The sequence below is a fragment of the Saccopteryx bilineata genome, chromosome 3 (genome assembly GCF_036850765.1).
Source record: "Saccopteryx bilineata isolate mSacBil1 chromosome 3, mSacBil1_pri_phased_curated, whole genome shotgun sequence".
Lineage (NCBI taxonomy): Eukaryota > Metazoa > Chordata > Mammalia > Chiroptera > Emballonuridae > Saccopteryx > Saccopteryx bilineata.
In genome coordinates, this window is record NC_089492.1 from 307,953,864 (window position 1) to 307,974,009 (window position 20,146).

General features: G+C 48.2%; 3 protein-coding genes across 4 annotated transcripts in view; all 3 read right to left on the bottom strand.

Annotated features, from left to right (window-relative positions):
- LOC136332101 (sialic acid-binding Ig-like lectin 5) overlaps positions 1–20,146 on the bottom strand; it is a 192,424-nt gene that overhangs the window by 151,536 nt on the left and 20,742 nt on the right.
- The window catches only part of LOC136332103 (sialic acid-binding Ig-like lectin 14), a 74,850-nt gene that overhangs the window by 1,048 nt on the left and 53,656 nt on the right, over positions 1–20,146 (bottom strand). Inside the window, exons 2-6 of one of the 3 annotated variants that reach the window (XM_066271380.1) lie at positions 2,343–2,390; positions 1,892–2,266; positions 1,395–1,673; positions 1,050–1,097; positions 578–835 (exon numbers count right to left, since the gene is read on the bottom strand). In XM_066271380.1, the coding sequence (XP_066127477.1) occupies positions 578–835; positions 1,050–1,097; positions 1,395–1,673; positions 1,892–2,266; positions 2,343–2,382 (1,000 nt within the window). In that variant the 5' untranslated portion in view covers positions 2,383–2,390. Of the gene's footprint in view, positions 1–577; positions 836–1,049; positions 1,098–1,394; positions 1,674–1,891; positions 2,267–2,342; positions 2,445–20,146 lie in introns of those variants that run through there. The other 2 variants (XM_066271382.1, XM_066271381.1) reach the window with 2 other exon arrangements.
- LOC136328872 (sialic acid-binding Ig-like lectin 14) lies at positions 7,012–9,929 on the bottom strand. Its single transcript, XM_066264850.1, is given in 9 exon segments — positions 7,012–7,048; positions 7,188–7,323; positions 7,790–8,074; positions 8,146–8,205; positions 8,208–8,408; positions 8,625–8,672; positions 8,926–9,207; positions 9,426–9,800; positions 9,878–9,929. Coding segments are annotated over 9 exon segments (1,461 nt in total). The 5' UTR covers positions 9,915–9,929.

Below are 20,146 nucleotides of genomic sequence, written 5' to 3' on the forward strand. Positions count from 1 at the left end.
GGGCAGCTCCAGAACCCCAGTGCTGAGGGCTGGGAGGGTCCCAGGGCCTTTCCCTTCTGGGACCAGCTCTGCATGAGACCACCCACTACAAGACTCAGTCTCTTCTCTCCCCATCTCCTTGCAGAACCGGCTTAGGTTCTGTTCCTGCAAGAGATGGAGGGCCCTGTCCTAGCAATCACCCCATCCTAATCCTGTTCCCCATTAGACCCCTGACCTGGCAGCAGCAGGACAGCGGCGCTCTGGACCCCGTGGACATTGCTGGCCTCGCAGCTGAGTCTGAGGCCGGCACTGAGCTCCTGGCTGAGGCTCAGGGAGCTGTTGGCCCAGGGCCCCGCTGAGCGGGAGGTGACCCTGCAGGAGGCATTGCTGTGGTTCCCCTCCAGCAGCCCCGCCCCCAGCCGCTAGCGCAGGGAGGGGGCCAGCTGGGCTCCTGAAGAGCAGGTACAGTGCAGACTCTTGTCCTCCCAGGAGCAGGAGGGGCCCAGCAGCTGTGGGGAGACTGTGGGGAGGTCAGCAGTCCCTCTAATCTAATCTCCCTAAGACCCAGAAAATCTGACTTCAGAGGTCACACACTCACGGACCACGGAGAGGCTGAGAGAGAGAGTCTGGGAGCCCAGCAGGTGCCGAGCCTGGCATAAGAACTCCCCTTCTTCAGCAGTCCCCACACGGGGCAGCTCCAGGGTTGCCTTGCTGGAGATGGGTGTGGCGTTCAGGACTGGGGACACATGGAACCAGCTGAGCTCTGCAGGGGGGTTGCTGTCGGCCTCACACAGCAGCCACAGGGCCTCGCCCTCCAGAATGGTCAGAGAGGAGGTGTTCTGCAGAATCTTCAGGGCTTTGGGGAGAGAAGTTCAAAGAAAGAGAGAGAGATGGAGAGGAGTGTGTGTGCGGAAAGGGGCTATAGGCTCCAGCCACAGAGGTGAGGGAGGGAGGCTGATGATTTTCATCCTTGCCCTTCCCACATCTGATCCCATTCAAACTCTGAATGTCCTCTGCTGCATGGTGACCCAAGGGAATGGTCACTCCAGATGGGGTAAGGTTATTCCTACCTGTGACATTTCTGAAGGAGATGCTTATGGCAAGTTTCCGGGGGGCATCTGGGACAAAAAGACATGGCCCTGCTTCAGAGGGGAGGAGCGGATGGAAGTCACCCTGAACCCAAGGAGGGCGGTGGGAACAGGGAAGGTGGGATTTCGGTCCTGCTAGCCCATCCCCCCCATACTTACATCCATACACAAGAGTTCTCAGGTTAGCTCAGCCTCCTCTACACACACACACACTCACACACACTCACACACACACACAGACACACACACACACACACACACACACACACACACCAGTCTCACCAGTCCCACTACCCCGGGACCACCCACCATCCTCTCAACACTCACAAGACACATTGAGTTGGACGGTTCTCCGCGTGGTCACCAAAGTTGCTACCAGGGTCACCAGACAAGTGACTTTGGTGCCGTGGTCCTGGGGCCTCGGGGTGAAGGTGAGCACTGAGGAGAGGAGGGTCTGAGTGTTCAGTGAGTCAAGAGCATCCCCCACCCAGGAGAAGGTGAGAGGGCTTCCCCCTTCGCAGGCCCCTGGCAGGCTGCAGGTCAGCTGTGCGGGGCGGCCAGCCTCCAGAGGCTCCGGAATATGGATGTCAGGTGTCTCTGTCAGGGCTGAGGAGGAGAGAGGGAGTTGCCTGGGGTCCAGGACTTGGGGACCGAGAGTGTGACCCTGAGTGGTTCCTCTGCCTCAGGGCCACAGCTGCTCTGGGTCCTCTGTGTTTTCCGCCCACCCTGAGCCCAAGACCTGGATCAGGAAGTGTCCTGGTGTCCTGTTCCTGTTCTAGAACACAGTCCCACATCCCTGGGTCTTGTCCTGGGCCCTGTCATACCTGTCACCTGCACACTCAGCATATTTTTCAGGTAACTATGTTTCACATGTGTCTCCACTCTGAAGAAGTAGGTTCCTGAGTCACTGGTCCTGGCGTCTCTGATGCTCAGGGAACAGTTGTTGGTCCCGGGATCTGCGAGGAGGAATCGGTTCTGGAACTCTTTCTTCACTGGTTTCGTTGGGATGTTTGTGGCCACAGGAGCAGCAGTGTTTATGTTGGCCCCTTCCTCATACCAGTAGGTGTAGAGTGTATGTTGGGAAGGAGACGAACTCCCAGGGTAGGAGAAGGAGCAGGGCACGTGGACGCACAGACCCTCCTGCACCCTCACAGATCTCTGCACTAGGATCCAATAGCCTGCCAGCTCCTGCAGGGACCCTGGGGGGACACAAGGTCTCAGCTGCAGCTCTGCCCCACCCCCACTTGCCCAGCCTCCCTTCCTCAGGGCACTCACCCCCCCTCAGCAGCAGCAGCAGCAGCAGCAGAGGCACCATGTCTGCATCTGACAGGACAGAGCTGGTCAAAGTCCCTGTGTCAGGGAAGGAACTGCCTAGCTGTGGGGTGAGACCATTCACTCCGACAGGAAGTCATGGGCAAGAGAGCTGTGGCCAGGCCTGGAAGGGGAACTTCAGTTCCACAGGTTGGGGGTGTGGGTGGGGCTGAGGAATCATCCTGGCTCTCCTCCCTGCCCCCTGACCATGCAGGCAGATAACATAGACCTCACAGGAACTGCTGAGTCCACAGCCATCAAATGAGAAAAAAATTTTACAGCTCATCCAAGCATCACAGTATCAGTCTCCAGAATATAGAATTTCTACAGACACATAGAAAAAGAAATACAAAAAATTGGCTCACCAGGAAGGTGCTCTTTAAAACCACAATAAGATACTACTACAGTGGCTCCAAGTGCACAAACATGAACGTATCTGAAAACACGCAGTGTTAGGAGAGTGTGGGCAGTGGTTCTGGAATGTAAAATGGACCCATTGCTTCAGAGAAAACTGGCCTCGTCCGCTGAGGACGGCTACCCCACACCCAGCAACTCCACCCCCACACTTCTGTCCGGGAGCAGCACAGTCCCACTCGGGAGCCATCACCACCCAGGGCAGGTGACTTTTATTTTATTTTATTTTAATTTTTATGTTTTGTATTTTTCTGAAGCGAGAAGCAGGGAGGCAGAAAGACAGATTTCTGCATGCGCTCGACAGGGATCCACCCGGCATGCCCTCCAGGGGGGCAATGCTCTGTTGCTACCAGAGACCTTCTAGTGCCTGAGGGAGAGGCCATGGAGCCAACCTCAGTGCCCCGGCCAACTTTGCTCCAGTGGAGCCTTGGCTATGGGAGGGGAAGAGAGAGATAGGAAGAGGGAAGAGGAGGAAGGTTGGAGAGGCAGATGGGTGCCTCTCTTGTGTACCCTGGCAGGGAATCGAACCTGATACTTCCACACGCCGGGCTGAAGCTCTAACACTGAGCCAACCAGCCAGGAGGGGAGGTGACTTTTAAAAGGGTGGCTGTGCCTGACCAGGTGGTGGTGAAGTGGATAGAGCGTCGGACTGGGATGCGAAGGACCCAGGTTCAAGACCCCGAGGTCACCAGCTTGAGCGCGGGCTCATCTGGTTTGAGCAAAAGCTCACCAGCTTGGACCCAAGGTCGCTGGCTCGAGCAAGGGGTTACTTGGTCTGCTGGAGGCCCACGGTCAAGGCACATATGAGAAAGCAATCAATGAACAACTAAGGTGTCAAAACAAAAAACTGATGATTGATGCTTCTCATATCCCTCCGTTCCTATCTGTCTGTCTCTATCTATCCCTCTCTCTGATTTTATCTGTGTCCCTGTATAAAAATAAAATAACAAATAAACAAATAAAAAGGGTAGCTGTAAGGATTTGGGTTGTGAGGGGCTTGATGATGGTTTATTAAAATATAAAACACCCACTTTGAAGACTCACTACAAGAAAATGAATATAAACTATTTTGTATTCTGAGACCAGCTCCATTGGCAGTGAGGATAGTGAGTTTCTCCCACACAAACAAGCAATTCTACTGAATTCAAACACAACCTTCATGGACATAGCATCAGATTCCACAGGTTTAGAGTTCAGTTCCTAACCTGACCCCGAATGACATCAGATGTCAGTCACAAATTCAGGCTGCCACCAATGTTACTGACCAGCAGGCTACAATCAGAAGTTCCTAAGACCTCCTTGCCTGTGGATTTATTAATTTGCCAAAGAAGTCACAGAACTCAGAGAACAGGTCACTTCCTACATCACTGGTCTATTATAAAAGAATGTGGCTCAGGGACAGCCAGATGGAAGAGGTGAGAGGGCAGGTGTGGAGTAAGGGGCTGGTGCTTCCATGGCCTCTCTGAGGTCCCCTCTCTCCCAGCACCTACCTGTGTTCCCCAACCCGGAAGCTCTCAGACCCTGGTCCTCTTGGGTTTTATGGAGGCTGCTTTGCCTAGTCATGATTAATTACATCACTGAACTTTGGTGATTGAGTCAACCCCAGCCAGTTCTCTGTCCTTGTCCTCAGGGGCCTTCATACCACCCGACACTGGAGGCATCTCCCAAGCTGGAGGTGGCAGATGTGGCCCCAAGACAGCCCCACCCCCCTGAGCCCATACTCCGTCCTGTCTGTCTGCAGTGAGCAACAGCTGGGGTGGACAGAGGAGAGGAAGTTGCCACCAAAAGCCACAGGTACAGACAGAGGGCAGGGAAGGAGATTCCCCACAACCTGAACCTGGAAGACGGGGCTCAGGGGCAGAGGAGAGGCCAGGCTGACCCCCTCAGAGCACAGGGCCCGTCCTCATGCACCCACACTAATGAGCTGGGGGAAGAAGCTGCCATTTTCACACTCAAGAAGGGCCACAGAATTCATCTCAGAGAGGTTGTGTGTGTGTGTGTGTGTGTGTGTTTGATTTTCTAAATATTCAAATAAAAATCTATTTTTCATGGTGAAATTCATAACAATCACCCATGTAAAATTTGGATGTGTAATCCTGACACTGTTTCTTCCTACAACACCCCCATATTCTCTTCATTGCAGGCTTACTCCACTCCTCTGCCCCACCTGCCCTGTCCCTGTGGGAACCTGATTGGGGGTTCCTGAACAGAGTAATGCAGTGAAGCACCAAGCAGCAATCAAACAGTCTGAAGGTTGCCATTTATCTAATTTAAATTTTATTTTGCAATTCCAGTTCACACTCAGTGTGACTTTATATTAGTGTCAGGCATACAGCATGGTGGTTAGATAGTCACATACTTTACAAAGTGAGCCCCTTTCATTTCCAGTGCCCGCCGGACACCATGCTCAGTTATTACAGTAGTATTGTCTATATTCCCTGTGCTGCACTTTACATCCCTGTGACTATTCCGAAGGCTATTTCTTTAGTTCAACTTCTCAGCAGAGGTCTGACTCATTCAAATCCTGGATGCAAACCACGGCGAAGTCTGCCCTCTGCTGAACATGGTGTGGTCAGCATTTTATGTTCCGGGATTCATCTCACAGGAAACTCTTTCCTGTGAGAAACAAACACCACCTGGGTCCCTACTCTGACCTCTGAGAGATGTGAGTCCTCAGCGAGCAGAGGAGTTGGTCCTACAGGAGCTAAACTTTACTTGGATTCTGTTTTTACATTTTGGGTCTAGAGTCAGTGCTGCCCTCTAGAGGAGAGGCATGAACTCACTGCTCACATTCAGTACAGGTTTGGCCCATAGCCATTGGCTTAAACACACTCAGTCTCAGAATTGTATAAATTGGCTCAAGAACCTGCACTACATACTAAAATGTAAAACAAATTTTTATTTAGTATTACTTAATAGTAATTACATGTTGGGATGTTTTATACTACTCATCACAAGGTACACATCTTTGAACCGGAACAGAAGACCTGAGTACCTGACACTGCTACGTGGATGTCTGCACTGACAGGGCAGTTTGAGGGACCAGAAACTCAGATGTCAGCCAGGTAACTTCTGGGCAATGGGAGGATAAAGCCCAGGTAAATTCCATCCTGAGCCTGGGAATAGAGAGGGAGGATCAGAGGGTGGGGTGTGCAGGACCAGCACAGAGAGAGGACAAGCCCAGTGGGAGAGGCACAGGCAGAAACAAGGGGTCGTCCGTGGGTGGGTTTACTTGTTTTCTGTTGTGTCTTATGAGGCTTTCACACCTTAATCAGCTTTCAGGCCAAGGAGAGACAGCTCCAAACAGGGGGACCCAGTTCCCAGAGACAGCCAAGACCTCTGCCAGGAACAGCCTTTCAGAGGCAAACCAACTCATCCTGAGCCCATGGTCCCCAGCCACCCCGCCTGCCCTAAATCTCCCAGGACCTGGGACCAGACACACAGTGACCTCCCCACAGGCCCGAACCCCAGATTTATTCATCCCAGCTGATTCTAAACGCTCACCCTGCCCTCCCTAGTATTTCCTATGGGAACCCCAATAAAGGCTCTGCCTGGGCTCCCCACACCTGCATCTGCTTCCCGAGGAACCTGGTGCTTCCCCGAGGCCCTTGTCTGGTGTGATGAGTACTCCTCCTGTTGCAGGAATGCAGGATGTGACTCCCGGAGGACAAAAGACACTGGACAACTTACTGAAGGAAAGGGGATTTATTTAGCGGCAGAACAACGTGACCTAATAGGCTTCAACACACAAGCTTCCCAAGGTCAGATTTCTTACATCTTCTACACCCTTTCAGTGTTCAGGCACAGGGTGCATGATTCCTTTGTCTGTAGCAACGGTACTCCTCGTTTCTCAGGAGGGAAGAGGTCAGAGGGAAGTTTAGGACCATTTGTCTTAACTATTTACAAATCCTGTTTTTCTTGCTTTGTGCTGCAAGTTGTTCCAGGAAACCAGTAGGGGCATTATAATTAAATTGCCTGACCCAGTCATTCCTACAGGCTTTCTCCCTCCTCACTCTCAGAAAATAAAAGTAAAAAATGTCATCTTTCAATTACTCTCTTTGTCATCACTCTGTCTCTTCCACAACTTAAATTACCAGGGGTACAATTGAGACAGGTGAGTCAGGGGTTTCTAGGGAGAAGGTGACATTGATGTCCCACGACTGTCCCTCTAAACTGTGTGTCTGCACCTTCTCCCCATTTTAAAAGAAGGGCCAATCAGTCAGGATGTTGGCCTGGTTGTATGTGGGCCTCCACACCTGCAGAGACAACGGGGGTCTAGGTTCAGTGACTTGCCCAATTTAGCTCTATCTCCCAGCAGGGCTGGGCAGCCCAGCTCCACCTGGAACTAAGGGCCAATCACTGAACTTCCCTGTAGAGAGGGACAGACCTGCTCACCTGGTGCAGTAGAGCCAGGTGAGGCCATAGGTGAGGAGGAAGCCAGCCCCCATGAGGGCCCCTCTGATCAGGGTGAGGACCAGGGGCCAGGAGCCCTGCTGCTCCTCAGTCACACAGCTGCGGGGAGGGGGGCTTCCTGGGGAGGAGCAGAGGGGGGTGACTTTGTGTCTCCAGGTCTCAGTCCCACCCACAGCTCCAACACCTGACCAGGCAGCCTGCCCCTAGCACCCATCCTGCAACTCACTCTGCACAGAGAGGTTGAAGGAAACATGCTGGGAGCCCAGCAGGTGCTGAGCTTGAAATGTGAACTTCCCTCCATCTTCAGCCCCTAGTGGGGCAGCTCCAGGACCCCAGTGCTGAGGGCTGGGAGGTGCCCAGGGCCTTTCCCTCCCGGGACCAGCTCTGCATGAGACCACCCACTTCAGGACTCAGTCTCTTGTTTCCCCACCTCCTTGCAGAACCGGCTGTAGGTTCTATCCTGCAGGAGATGGAGGACCCTGTCCTAGCAATCACCTGTGTCCAGGCCCGGCCCCGCCCCCAGCTCCAACTTCTCTGTGACCCACTCCTCTTTCCCTAAGCCTGTCCCCCATTAGACCCCTGACCTGGCAGCAGCAGGACAGCGGCGCTCTGGGCCCCGTGGACATTGCTGGCCTCACAGCTGAGTCTGAGGCTGGCGCTGAGCTCCTGGCTGAGGCTCAGGGAGCTGTTGGCCCAGGGCCCCGCTGAGCGGGAGGTGACCCTGCAGGAGCCATTGCTGTGGTTCCCCTGCAGCAGCCCCGCCCTCAGCCGCCAGCGCAGGGAGGGGGCCGGCTGGGCTCCGGAGGAGCAGCTGCAGTGCAGACCCTGGTCCTCCCAGGAGCAGGAGGGGCCCAGCAGCTGCGGGGGGTCTGTTAGGGGCAGGGTCAGCTGTGCCTTTACTCTCCCTAAAACCCATGTAATCTAACTTCAGAAGTCTCACACTCAAGGACCACGGAGAGACTGAGAGACAGAGTCTGGGAGCCCAGTGGGTGCCGAGCGGGCAGGAGAACTCCCCTTCTTCCGCAGTCCCCAGGCGGGGCAGCTCCAGGGTCTCCGTGCTGGAGATGGGGGTGGCATTCAGGGCTGGGGACCCCCGGAACCAGCTCAGCTCTGCAGGGGGGTTGCTGTCAGCCTCACTGAGCAGCAGCACCGCCTGGCCCTTTAGGATGGGCAGGGAGGAGGTGTTCTGCAGAATCTTCAGGGCTTTGGGGAGAAAAGTTCAAAGAGAGAGGGAGAGCTGGAGAGGGGTGTGTGTGGAAAGGGGCTATAGGCTCCCAGCCACAGAGGTGAGGGAGGGAGGCTGCTGATTTTCATCTTTGCCCTTTCCACATCTGATCACATTCAAACTCTGAATCCGGCTGCTACTGCATGGTGACCCCAGTGGAATGGTCACTCCCTGATGGGTAAGGTTATTCCTACCTGTAATATTTCTGAAGGAGATGCCTATGGCAAGGTTCCGGGGGGCATCTGGGACAGAAAGACATGGCCCTGCTTCAGAGGGAGGAGTGGATGGAAGTCACCCTGAACCCAAGGAGGGCGGTGGGAACAGGGAAGGTGGGATTTCAGTCCTGCGGGCCCATCCCCCCCATGCTTACATCCATGTGCAAGAGTTCTCAGGTTAGCTCAGCCTCCTCTACACACACACACACACACACACACACACACACACACACACCAGTCCCAATACCCCAGGACCACCCATCATCCCCTCAACACTCACAAGACACATTGAGCTGGACGGTTTTCCACGTGGTCACCAATGTTTCTACCACTGTGACCACCAGACAAGTGACTTTGGTGCTGTGGTCCTGGGGCCTCGGGGTGAAGGTGAGCAATGAGGAGAGGAGGGTCTGAGGGTTCAGTGAGTCAAGAGCATCCCCCACCCAGGAGAAGGTGAGAGGGCTTCCCCCTTCACAAGCCCCTGGCAGACTGCAGGTCAGCTGTGTGGGGCGGCCAGCCTCCAGAGGCTCCGGAATATGAATGTCGGGTTTCTCTGTCAGGGCTGAGGAGGAGAGAGGGAGTTGCCTGGGGTCCAGGGCTTGGGGACCGAGAGTGTGACCCTGAGTGGTTCCTCTGCCTCAGGGCCACAGCTGCTCTGGGTCCTCTGTGTTTTCCGCCCACCCTGAGCTCAAGACCTGGATCAGGAAGTGTCCTGGTGTCCAGTTCCTGTTCTAGAACACAGTCCCACACCCCTGGGTCTTGTCCTGGGTCCTGCCATACCTGTCACCTGCACACTCAGCATATTTTTCAGGTAACTATATTGCACATGTGTCTCCACTCAGAAGAAGTAGGTTCCTGAGTCACTGGTCCTGGCGTCTCTGATGCTCAGGGAACAGTTCTTGTTCCCAGGGTCCGTGATGAGGAACCGGTTCTGGAACTCTTTCTTAACAGTTTTATTTGGGTTGTTTGTAGCCACAGGATCATCATGATATGGGAAGGCCCCTTTCTCATACCAGCCGGTATAGACTGTACGTTGGAAAGGAGACGAACTCCCAGGGTAGGAGAAGGAGCAGGGCACGTGGACACACAGACCTTCCTGCATTCTCATCGATTCCTGCACTTGGATCCAATAGCCTGGCTGTTCCTGCAGGGACCCTATGGGGACATGGAGGCTCAGCCACAACATCCACTCCTCTCCCATCCGCCCACCTCCTCTCCCTGGGCCCACTCACCCCCCCACAGGAGGGGCAGCAGCAGCAGTGGCACCATGTCTGCATCTGACAGGGCAGAGCGGGTCCAGTCTCTGTGTGGGAGGGAAATTCTGAGGTGTGGGGTGAGGCTGAGGACACCCTAACAGGAACTGTGGTGACAAAGCTGTGGCCAGTCCTGGAAGGGGAACTAGGGCTCTACAGGTTACGCAGGGTAGCAGGGAGGTTGAGGAACCATCTGACTCACCTCCCCAAAGAACTCCAGCCTGCGGGCGACATACCAAGGCCCCCAGAGGTGGAGAGGCTTGTCCAGATGTGAATCTGAAAGTGGTCCCCTTACAGATGATGTTTAAGTCAAGAGAGTGGTCACTCATTGTGGTCAGAGCTGATCCTGGTGACTTGGGGGGACCCATCCTTCAGCTGAAACCATTGGATATTCTGGGAAAGTATAGTTTTGAATTTTATTTAGACTGCTCAAGAGCTATAAGAGAGGAAGGAATTTAGACCCCACTCCAGTGGAGGGTGGAGCCCAGGGGGAATGTTGAGCATTAAAGCCACTTCCTCTGAGGGATTTGGGGATGTGGATGCACCGCTGTTGCTTGTCAAGGGTCTGAAGGTCTGTGGGACAGTGCTTGTGCTCGGGCCCCCTTGAAATGGGACGTGTGACGACAGATTACGCCTTATTCACCGGGGGCACCGAAGGCTGGACCTCAGCACAGCTGCACATTTACTGCCTTAAAGCCCAAGAAACTTCATCTTCAGGCCCCTCACGTGCTTGGTGCCTTTTCAAAGCCCCAGCAAGGGCTCCAGGGATGTGTGGGAATCAGCTGCAATCCTGCTGCTCTTTTATGAAAGAAAGAAACTTCATAAGCTCTTCTCCAAACTTGTCAATGACTTAAAACAGTTCAAACCTCCAGTGACAAGTTGTGTGATTGAAAGAAAGTTTTGGGTTGAAGAGGTTACCAGGGGAGGGGGTGTGGGGGAGATATAGGAGGGGAGTAGAGGGGGACAAATATATGGTGACAGAACATGATTTGACTTTGGGTGATGGGTGTGCAACATAATCAACTGTTCAAATGCTACAGAAACGTTTACCTAAAACCTATGTACTCGTATTGATCAATGTCAGCCCGTTAAATTTAATTTTCTTAATAAAATTTTAATAAAAGAAAGTTTCTTAAACTATGCAGGAGAAAAAGACATGTCAATAAACTTTGCCAAAGGAAATATTAAATTCTTGATCTATTCTTTATATTATATAAATATAATATTATTAAAACAACCAATGGCATGTATTGATATAATATTAACATTTATTCCTAATGGACATAATTATTCTCTTATATGACATAACTATTCTCTTATAAGGAGGCAATGAAAGAACATCAGTCATCACTGTGGGACCGTGTGCTGTGCAGGTGCCAGACAGGGGTGCCACACGGCCAACAACATAGTCTGTACTTTTTCTAAATTGTCTTATATTTAGGGTTTCAATATTTTAGCTTTAGTGACTTGACACGATGTATTTTTTCATTTCAGAAAAATTCATGTGTGCCACAATTTTTTAAACAGTGATCTCAACATTTGTATAAATATCAGGCTCCACAAAAACCTGGGTCTGTTCCTGCCACAGGGAGCAGGTGAGCATGGGAACCCAGCTCCACCCCCACCCACCCCGGACTCCTCACATACTGCACAGAAGATCGTGTTGTGCAAGCAAAGGACTCAAGAAAGCAGATTTCTATGGTTGTGTCCCCACAACTCATATCACTGAGCAGTCTAGCACATCTACAGTTGGGGTTATAAAGATGACAAAAATAATAAGTGTTGGCACGAATTTTTAGAGAGGGGAACCTTCTTGCTTCTTGCACTGGTGGTGGGAACAAAAACTGGTGCAACCACTATGTAAGTCAGTAAGGCAGTTCCTCACAAACTAGAAAAGAGAACTCTAGCTGGAGAGCTCGGTTGGTTAGAGCATCGTCTCAAAGCGCAAAGGTTGTTGCTGCAATGCTGGGTCAGAGCACATCCAGGAACAGCTAGATGTTCCTGTGTCTCTCTCTCCCGTCCTCTCTCGCTGAAATCAATAAACGAAAGTTTAAAATGTTATATCAAAAATAGAGCTTCCATATGATCCAGCAATTCCACTTCTGGGTACTTATTTGGAAGAAATGAAAACATTAACTTGAAAAAATTAAATTGAAAAGACGTGCACTCCTGTGTTCACAGCAGCATTATTTACAATAGCCAAGATGTGGCAGCAAGCTAGATGTCCATCAATAAATGAATGGAAGAAAAAAACTGTTGTGTAAATGCAATGGAATATCATTGTGCTATTAAAAGAAAAAAAAATACTACTACTATTAAGGAGAACTTGGATAGACCATGAAGGTATTATGGTCAGAGAAGTAAACTTGACGAAGACAAATACCATATGAGCTCACATTCATTTGGAAAATTAAAAAAGAATCAAATTCATAGATACAGAGAAGGGACTGGTGGTGACCAGAGGCAGAGGATGAGGGGTGGGTGAAGTGGGCGAGGGTGGCCAAATGCACAAACCTCCAGTTCCAAGTAATTAAATCATGCGGGCGTAATGTACAGCATGGTGACTGTAGTTAATAATAATGAGTATTAATATTATTAACTATAAAGAGATAGTTAATAATACTGTGTTGCATATTTGAAAATTTCTAAGTGGGCATATTGCTAGAAGAAAATTGTTAAAAGTTCTCATTGCAACAAAAACATGTTCAACTGTACATAGTGATTAATGTTAAGAAGACATATTGTGGTGAGTCCTTCACAATATGTTCCTATGTTGAAACATTATGTTGGACACCTGAAACCAGCATAGTGTTATATGTCAATTATATCTCAATAATTCATATATGCCCTGAAAAACAAACAAACAAACAAAAAATAGAACTCAGGCTGGTATTTGAATAAGCGTATCATGCTGTCAAACTTCCAGGGAGAGTTCCCTCTTTGCTCCATTTGTGTTCCAACATCAGCATAACAAACTCCTTAAGTTAAATGCCCGCTGGTGAAATACACAGTGGGGCTTCTGTGTTCTGATTGGCCCTTGACTGAAGAAATTTCAAAAGATAAAACAATGACCATTTAGGGTGATTTCCAAAGCCTTCATGATAAACCTTTCAGCCAACTAGAAATACAGAATTTCTTTAATGAGGTAGGGGGAGTCTTCAGTAAACATCATACCTAATACAATAATGTTGGGTCTTAGTCTAGAAAAGCAATAGCAATAGGTAAACACTATGAAAATTGAAAAGAAAACAAAGCTCTTTTTCTTCATAAAGGACTGCAGTATAAAAAAAATTCACAAGTACCAGTATATATAGATACATTTAGGAGCTTATTAAGAGAGTCAGCAAGGTTGTTAGAGATAAAATCAAATTATAAAAATCAAACGCATTGTTATATCACAGTAATAAACAAAACATAGGATGCCATTGGCAATAGCCTCAAAAATTATGATATACCTGGATTAGATCTCTTTAGAGATGTCCGGGACAGCTCTCACTGGATGGGTCAGTAGGTAGGGCACTGTCCTGGCCACCAAGCTGCTCTGAGGTCGCAGGTACAACCCCCCATCAGGATGCAAATGAGAAGCAACCAGTGAGTGCACAACTAAATGGAACAACCAAGTAGTACAATGAATGGCCTCTCTCTTTCTCTCCTTTCCTGTCTCTCTTACTAATCAATGGAAAAAAATTTTTAAATAAAAAATACAGATTTACATGATGAAATATAATATGCACTTTCTCAATGTTGGAAAATCTGTCTGGAAGGGCATTAAAAATGTAAATAAATAGAAAAAATGTGTATGTTCATGGATATGAAAGCGCTATTGTGTAAAAGTCTCTTCCACCCAAATTAATCTTCTGAACTAAAGCAATACGTCACCCAATCTCCCAGTTGATTTTAGGAAAATTTGGTACTGCTATTGTGAAAATATATTGAAGTAAATATTTCCAAACACAGCCAAGCCAATTGTGAAGAAGAACAATATATGAGGATGGGCTCTGTAAGGTGTCTAGACATAGTAAAACATTACAGAAAGCAAGACTTACACAGGGTTAGACCACGAGACCACAGGAACAGAGTAGGGCACCTAGAAATACTGTGGACCGAAACCACAGGAAATGTCATGCATGATAGTGGAGGTGACACAGAGAAGTGACAAGGAGATAAACTTCTCAATTGTATGTGTGGGCAGCGAGGGGTCCACAGACAGTGGAATGAAACTGCCCCCCTAACTTCGACAATGCTCAAATCAAGTGCAGGTGGATTGAAGACCTACAGTTTGTGATCACATAGCAGGACCTCGCCATGAACTTAAGGTAGGGAAGGATTCCTGAACAAGACATAAAAGTAGTATTCCTAAAGAGAAACATTGGAAATGTGGACTATGTTAAAATTAAGGACTCTGCATAGATAGTGCCAAATGATCAGCTATCAAGTGAGGGAAGATTTTTACAATACACTCAAGCATCAGAGTATCAGTCTCCGAATATAGGATGAATTTCTACAAAAGAAAATACAGCTCAGGCCAGTTGACTCAGTGAATAGAGTGTCAGCCTGCCGTGCGGAAGTCCGGGTTCAATCCCTGGTCAGGACACACATGAGAAATTACCATCTGTTCCTCTCCCCCTCTCTCCCCCTCCTTCTCTCTCTTCCCCTTTTTGTAGCCAGTGGTTTGATTGGTTCAAGAAGCGGGTGCTGAGGGATAGCTCGGTTGACTTGAGCATTGGCCCCAGATGGGGGTTGCTGGGTGGATCTTGGTGGGGGCACATGGGAGAGTCTATCTCCCTCCTCTCACTCAAAAAAAAAAAAAAAAAAAAGAAAAAAAGAAAATCTGGTTATAGCCCAAGTGCCCATTGATAGATGAGTGGATAAAAATACTGTGGTCCATTTACACAATAGAATATCATGCAGTCATAAAAAAGAAGAAAATCTAATCTTTTGCAACAGCGTCAATGCACTTGGAGATCTTTTTGCTAAGTGAAATAAGCCAATCAGAGAAAGTAAGTACCACATGATTTTACTCATATGTGAAATCTAGTGAACAAAATGAACAGGCAAAATAGAGACACGTCCATACATAGAAGGAGTCTGACAACTGTTGGGGGTGAGGGAGGTGGAAGGATAGAGCAAAAAAGGGGAAAAAAACTCAAGATGATGCTCAACGGGGTGTGATTATCAAGGAGGGGGAGGGGTGGGGTGAGGGTATCGGTGGGAAAAATGGTGATGGATGAAGACTTGACTGGAGGGGGTGGGGGTTAAACACAACATGATATATAAGTATATATTATACAACTGGGTACCTGAAACCGTATAATTATTTTAACCGGCGTCACTCCAATAAAATTTAATTAATAAATAATATTAATCTCATCCTAAAACACCCTGACAGAAACTCCCAAAATAATGTTTGACTAAGTGTCTGTGCACCCTGTGGTCCAGTCAGTCAAGCTGACACCTAGAAGTAGCCATCACCGTGTATGTGTTGTTACGATTCCAGCAGCAATTCTCATGTGTGTTCTTGTTTCCACATCACCAAGCAGTGAACTCAACTCGGACACTCTCTCCCTGGGGAAAGCCTCAGATCCCACAGGATCTGAGCTCAGACCCACAGGACTGCCCCCCACACACTTCAGATCAGATGCCAGTCGCAAGTTCTGGTTGTCCAATGTGCTTCTGACCACCAGCTATATAGATCAGAGGTTCCCATGACACCTCCTTGGGTTCAATTAACTTCCTAGAATGACTCAGAGAGCTCAGGAAACACATTTACTTGCTGGATCACTGGTTTATTATAAGCAGATATTAAAGAATGCAAACCAACAGACAGATGGACGAGATGCACAGGACAAGGTGTGGGGGAGGGGTGGGGCTTCCACGTCCTCCTGCATCTCCACGTGTCCACCAACCCAGAAGCTCTCTGAACCCCGTCCTTTTGGGTTTTATGGAGGCTTTATTACATAGGCATGATGGATTAAATTCTGGGCCATCGGTGATTGATTCCACTTTCGGCCAGGGTGCTGGATCTAAAAATTCCAATTCCCTATTCACATGGTTGGTTCCCATGGCAACCAGCACCCTTTCTTAGGTGTTTTCCAAAGTCACCTCATTAACTTGACATCTTTAGTGTTTTCACCATTTAGGTGAAATTAGAAGGCTTTTAGGAGCTCTGTGCCAGAAATGGGCAAAAAACAAACATACATATTTTATTATAAATCACATTATCACAGGTGAGATGGCAGTTCAGGGTTCAAGCAGAAAAGGGACAGGATCTGATCTATTTTCTCCTGATCTCTCTGATGGCTGTTCTGAGCCCAAACACCCACTCCTGAGGGGGGCTGTTGCGTGCCCCGGATGTAGATGAGGGTGCTGGGGTCTGGGTGGGCCCAGTGGAGCTGGTGAGAGTCAGATGGGCTAGTTGTATTATCAAAGATCAGAGGCACATTGAGAGAGCAAGGCCAAGAGCAATGCTAACGTTTTGGACATGAAGCTGGACAGGGAAATATTTTAAGAGATTTTGTAAAGAAGAGAACTGTGAATTCAGTTAGTACGTGTTGGGCTCAGATGCATAGTAGACACAGCAGTGGAGAACTAGCAGAGGGTGTCGATATATGAGTTCAGGAAAACATTCTTGCTTGACAGACGAATTGGTAGGGTCAACATCCAGATAGTATTTAAAGTCAAGAGCCTGGGACATTTCACAAAAGACATGAATTAAAATAGAAACAAAAACATGTTTGAAACCTATATAATTTTATTAACCAATGTCACCCCAATAAATCAAATAAAGTTTTATAAATAAATATGCAGAAAAGTAATGAGAAGCATCTCCAAGGATTTTGTTAGCTTGTGAGACCGACCTTCCTAACGAAAAACAGAAATGGCCAATAGCATTGTAAATCTTAAAACCACTGAAGGGCTAATGAGAAAAAGAATTTTTAGTTCAGAATCTGTACATGATGCAAACCAAGAAAAGGAAGGAGTTAACCAAAACCACTCATGCTCCGGGGAAATTTTGAAGTGAGAAAACTTGAATTGGGGGCTTCATGGATATGAGGAGGAAGTCAGACTAGATGTGTGGGTAGGAGAAGGCTCGAGGATTGTGGTCGCACATATCAGCCTGCACACCCCCAGGCTCCTAGCCGGTCACTGCAGGGAGGACAGCGGCATCTCCAGGCTGGAGGGTCAGGACCCTGCCCTGGGATTACTTCCTTCTCTTACTGCATGCTCTGCTTCAGCTGCTAGAAGCTGGAACATGAGATCAGAGAGCAGGAAGTGTTATAAAATAGTAAAATCCGCGGGTTACATAGAAACACCAAGATAAGTTATAGGAAAAATATCAGGAGGAGCTTTATTAATAAGCCAGAGACACACACGGGGTATAGCTAACCCAAATCGTAAAACCCAAATCATAGACCTCATGCAGCTTTTGTAGAGACAGAAATCACACGCTGGTTGGGGGAAAAAGGACAGGGAGCATGGTACAACAGTCATTTACTAATAAGCTTACAACATTTATCTATAGAATCTATTAAAAGGAGAAAATGTTCCCACATCAAGATCACAAGATAACACAGTAGTGATAAATGTTTCACATACCCGACAAAGACATTCCCAAATCTTCCAGTGTCTCCCACCCATCCTTGTTGCCACAATAGTGGGAAATGAAATGTTTAGCTTAGGTTAAGGAGAGAAGCTAAATGAAATTACCTTTGCTAAGAGTGTTGGGACTAGCTTATTAGGCAACCTAATGAACTAGCCCCCGCTTGCTTAGTTTACAAGTTTTGCACATATAAAGAATTTCAGGATGATTATTAGAAAGCATATAAAACATTACAGAACACAAATTTTTCAAGCAAGGGGAGTGGGCTCGTGATCCCTTCATCTAGAGGTATACGTCACTCTCATGACTTCAGGAAGGGAGGGAGAGTTAGGATCAGTGTAAGAATTAAGGTTCTTAAGCATTGTCTCCTAAAGGCTTTTAAGATAGGTTTTATCTTCTTTGCCTTTTCTAGCAAGTGGTATCTGCCCTTCCAGAGAAACTATAATAGTTAAACTGTAACTATGACTGACTTTTGCCCCTGTAACCTCTTCTTCTTGGGGTTCTTTTTTTAATACTAATATTAACAGTTTTGCAGTTTCTCGGTACCTTATCACATTCCCCACTGGTTTTATATCATGAGTCAAATTCTTCACTCCTTCTCCTCTCTAGGGAAAGGGTGAGTGAATACCTTGGAGGATCACTAATCCATTGTTCATCATTGCACCGTGATTACTATCATGCTGTGTATGCTGTTCATTAGTAGTGGCAACAGACACAGACCTATTACACAAGTTCTTAGGAGCAGTAAAACTGCTTCTATTAGGGTCTTATACTCACCAGAGGTTGAGAACCACCTTCCAGAAAGGCTACCAGGGTTCCAGGCATGCTAGACTTGCACAGGCACATGTGCCAGTTTTGTCGTCTTCCTGAGATGGTCCTCAACTGCCTGGCCCTGGTCATCTATTTGCAGGCAACAGTTAGTGAGATTGAATTTCCCACATACTCCTCCTTCTGCAGCTAATAGATAATCTAGTGCTAACCTGTTTTGGTAGGTGAAGTTTCTCATCTGAGTTTCCTGATGTGCAAGGAGGATTGGGGCTCTCCCAGTCTCATTAGTAATGATTTCTAAAACTGCCTGCAATAACATAATTTGGTGTAAATAGGGGTACGGTATCCCCAAGATCCATCCTGTGCCCAGGTGGCAGGTGCATAGCATTGGATTATCTGCTCTGGGGGCCATTCATTATCTTTCCAGTCTCCTATTTGGAGATCTCTCTTCACCCATTGTAAGGCAATGGGGCTGGGTAACCAAGTAATTCCCCTGTTTTCAGAGACAAGAAGAAAAAGGAGAGTTTTATTATATCTATTATACAGCTTCCTTCCCAGTTCTTGGGGAGACAGGTATAAGCTGTGTTCCCACAGATCCAGTAAAGTCCACATGGTGCTATCCAGTCTCTGGCCCTGCCTCGGTCCTGCCAGGCTCCAGTTAGCTCGGGGAACCTGACTAACAGATTCCTCCCACCACACACTTTGCTTGGAGGCGGCATTATAATACCATTGTCCAAGGCAACTCAGTTCCCCAACAGATTCAGTCAGATCTCCTCCTCCTCTGGCTAAGCCATACTGCTCTATAGTGGCATGTTTTAGAAACCGTTGGCTGTCATCTGAGATGTGGGAGATTGATACATTTGGTCTAGCTTCAGTGAGGACTAGTTCTTTGGCTTCCCATGGCCACCTGTCCCCTGTTAGAGTTCCCCCACATACATAGCAAGAGGTGACACTTAGGGAATGGGCTATTCCCTCAGCCATCCTGAGGAATAAGTTCTTAGTTGTTGGCGTGATGGTGCTAGGGGTCTAACTGCTTCTTCATAAAAAGACTTATATACTTGGAAGGCTCGAACCGGGTGGTTCAGTATCTGGCCTCTGATAAGGATTGGAACAATGGAATCTAGCCCCTTCCGTCAATGCCAAGTGTTAGCACTCCTCCGTCTTTCCAATGGGGGTTTAGGGAATTGGTTATGATTAGCTCTAAGGGATTGCACCAATGGGTGTTGCAGTTTTGACAGAGCTGTCTCTTTCTTAAAATATAACTCTTTCCTTTTAGAGGTGTCCTTTTCCCAAGTAGCGCATTGGATACATGACCAATATTCACAGGTTATTCCACAGAAGTAGCTATGAGCACATATATACTTTTCATTTATCCTGTAACTTCTTTCCCAGGCAAGGGACCCACAACCCCTTTTTGCATGACTCATAGCGGCACATGCATCAAACCTTAAAGTGATTTGTTCTGGGTTTCCTTTGACCCTAGTTTGAGCCATGGTTCAACCATCATTCCATCTCCAAACTCCTCCTCCCTTTACTGCCTTAACCTGAAACACTACTTCGATAGGAGGGTCAGTGGGGTTATAACAGATATAAGGCTGGTCATTTCCTGGGTCACACACTGAATATTGAGTCTGATTATAGGTACAGGTCCCTTTCTGAGTTCCCTTGCACTCATAGAAGTATAGAAAAGCAAGGTGGTGGAGACCATTTGGCCTTCCTTAGTGATATGAATACACAGTTCACAGTCCTCTGCCCTAGTTTCCCCCCTCCCCAGAGTCCAATTAAAGAGAGTCCCATGGTGAGACTCCTCAAGCTTCTGTCAAACTTGGACCAGCCAGCCCGTTTGTGGCTGGAGAAGACATGTTGTCATTCTCAGGGTC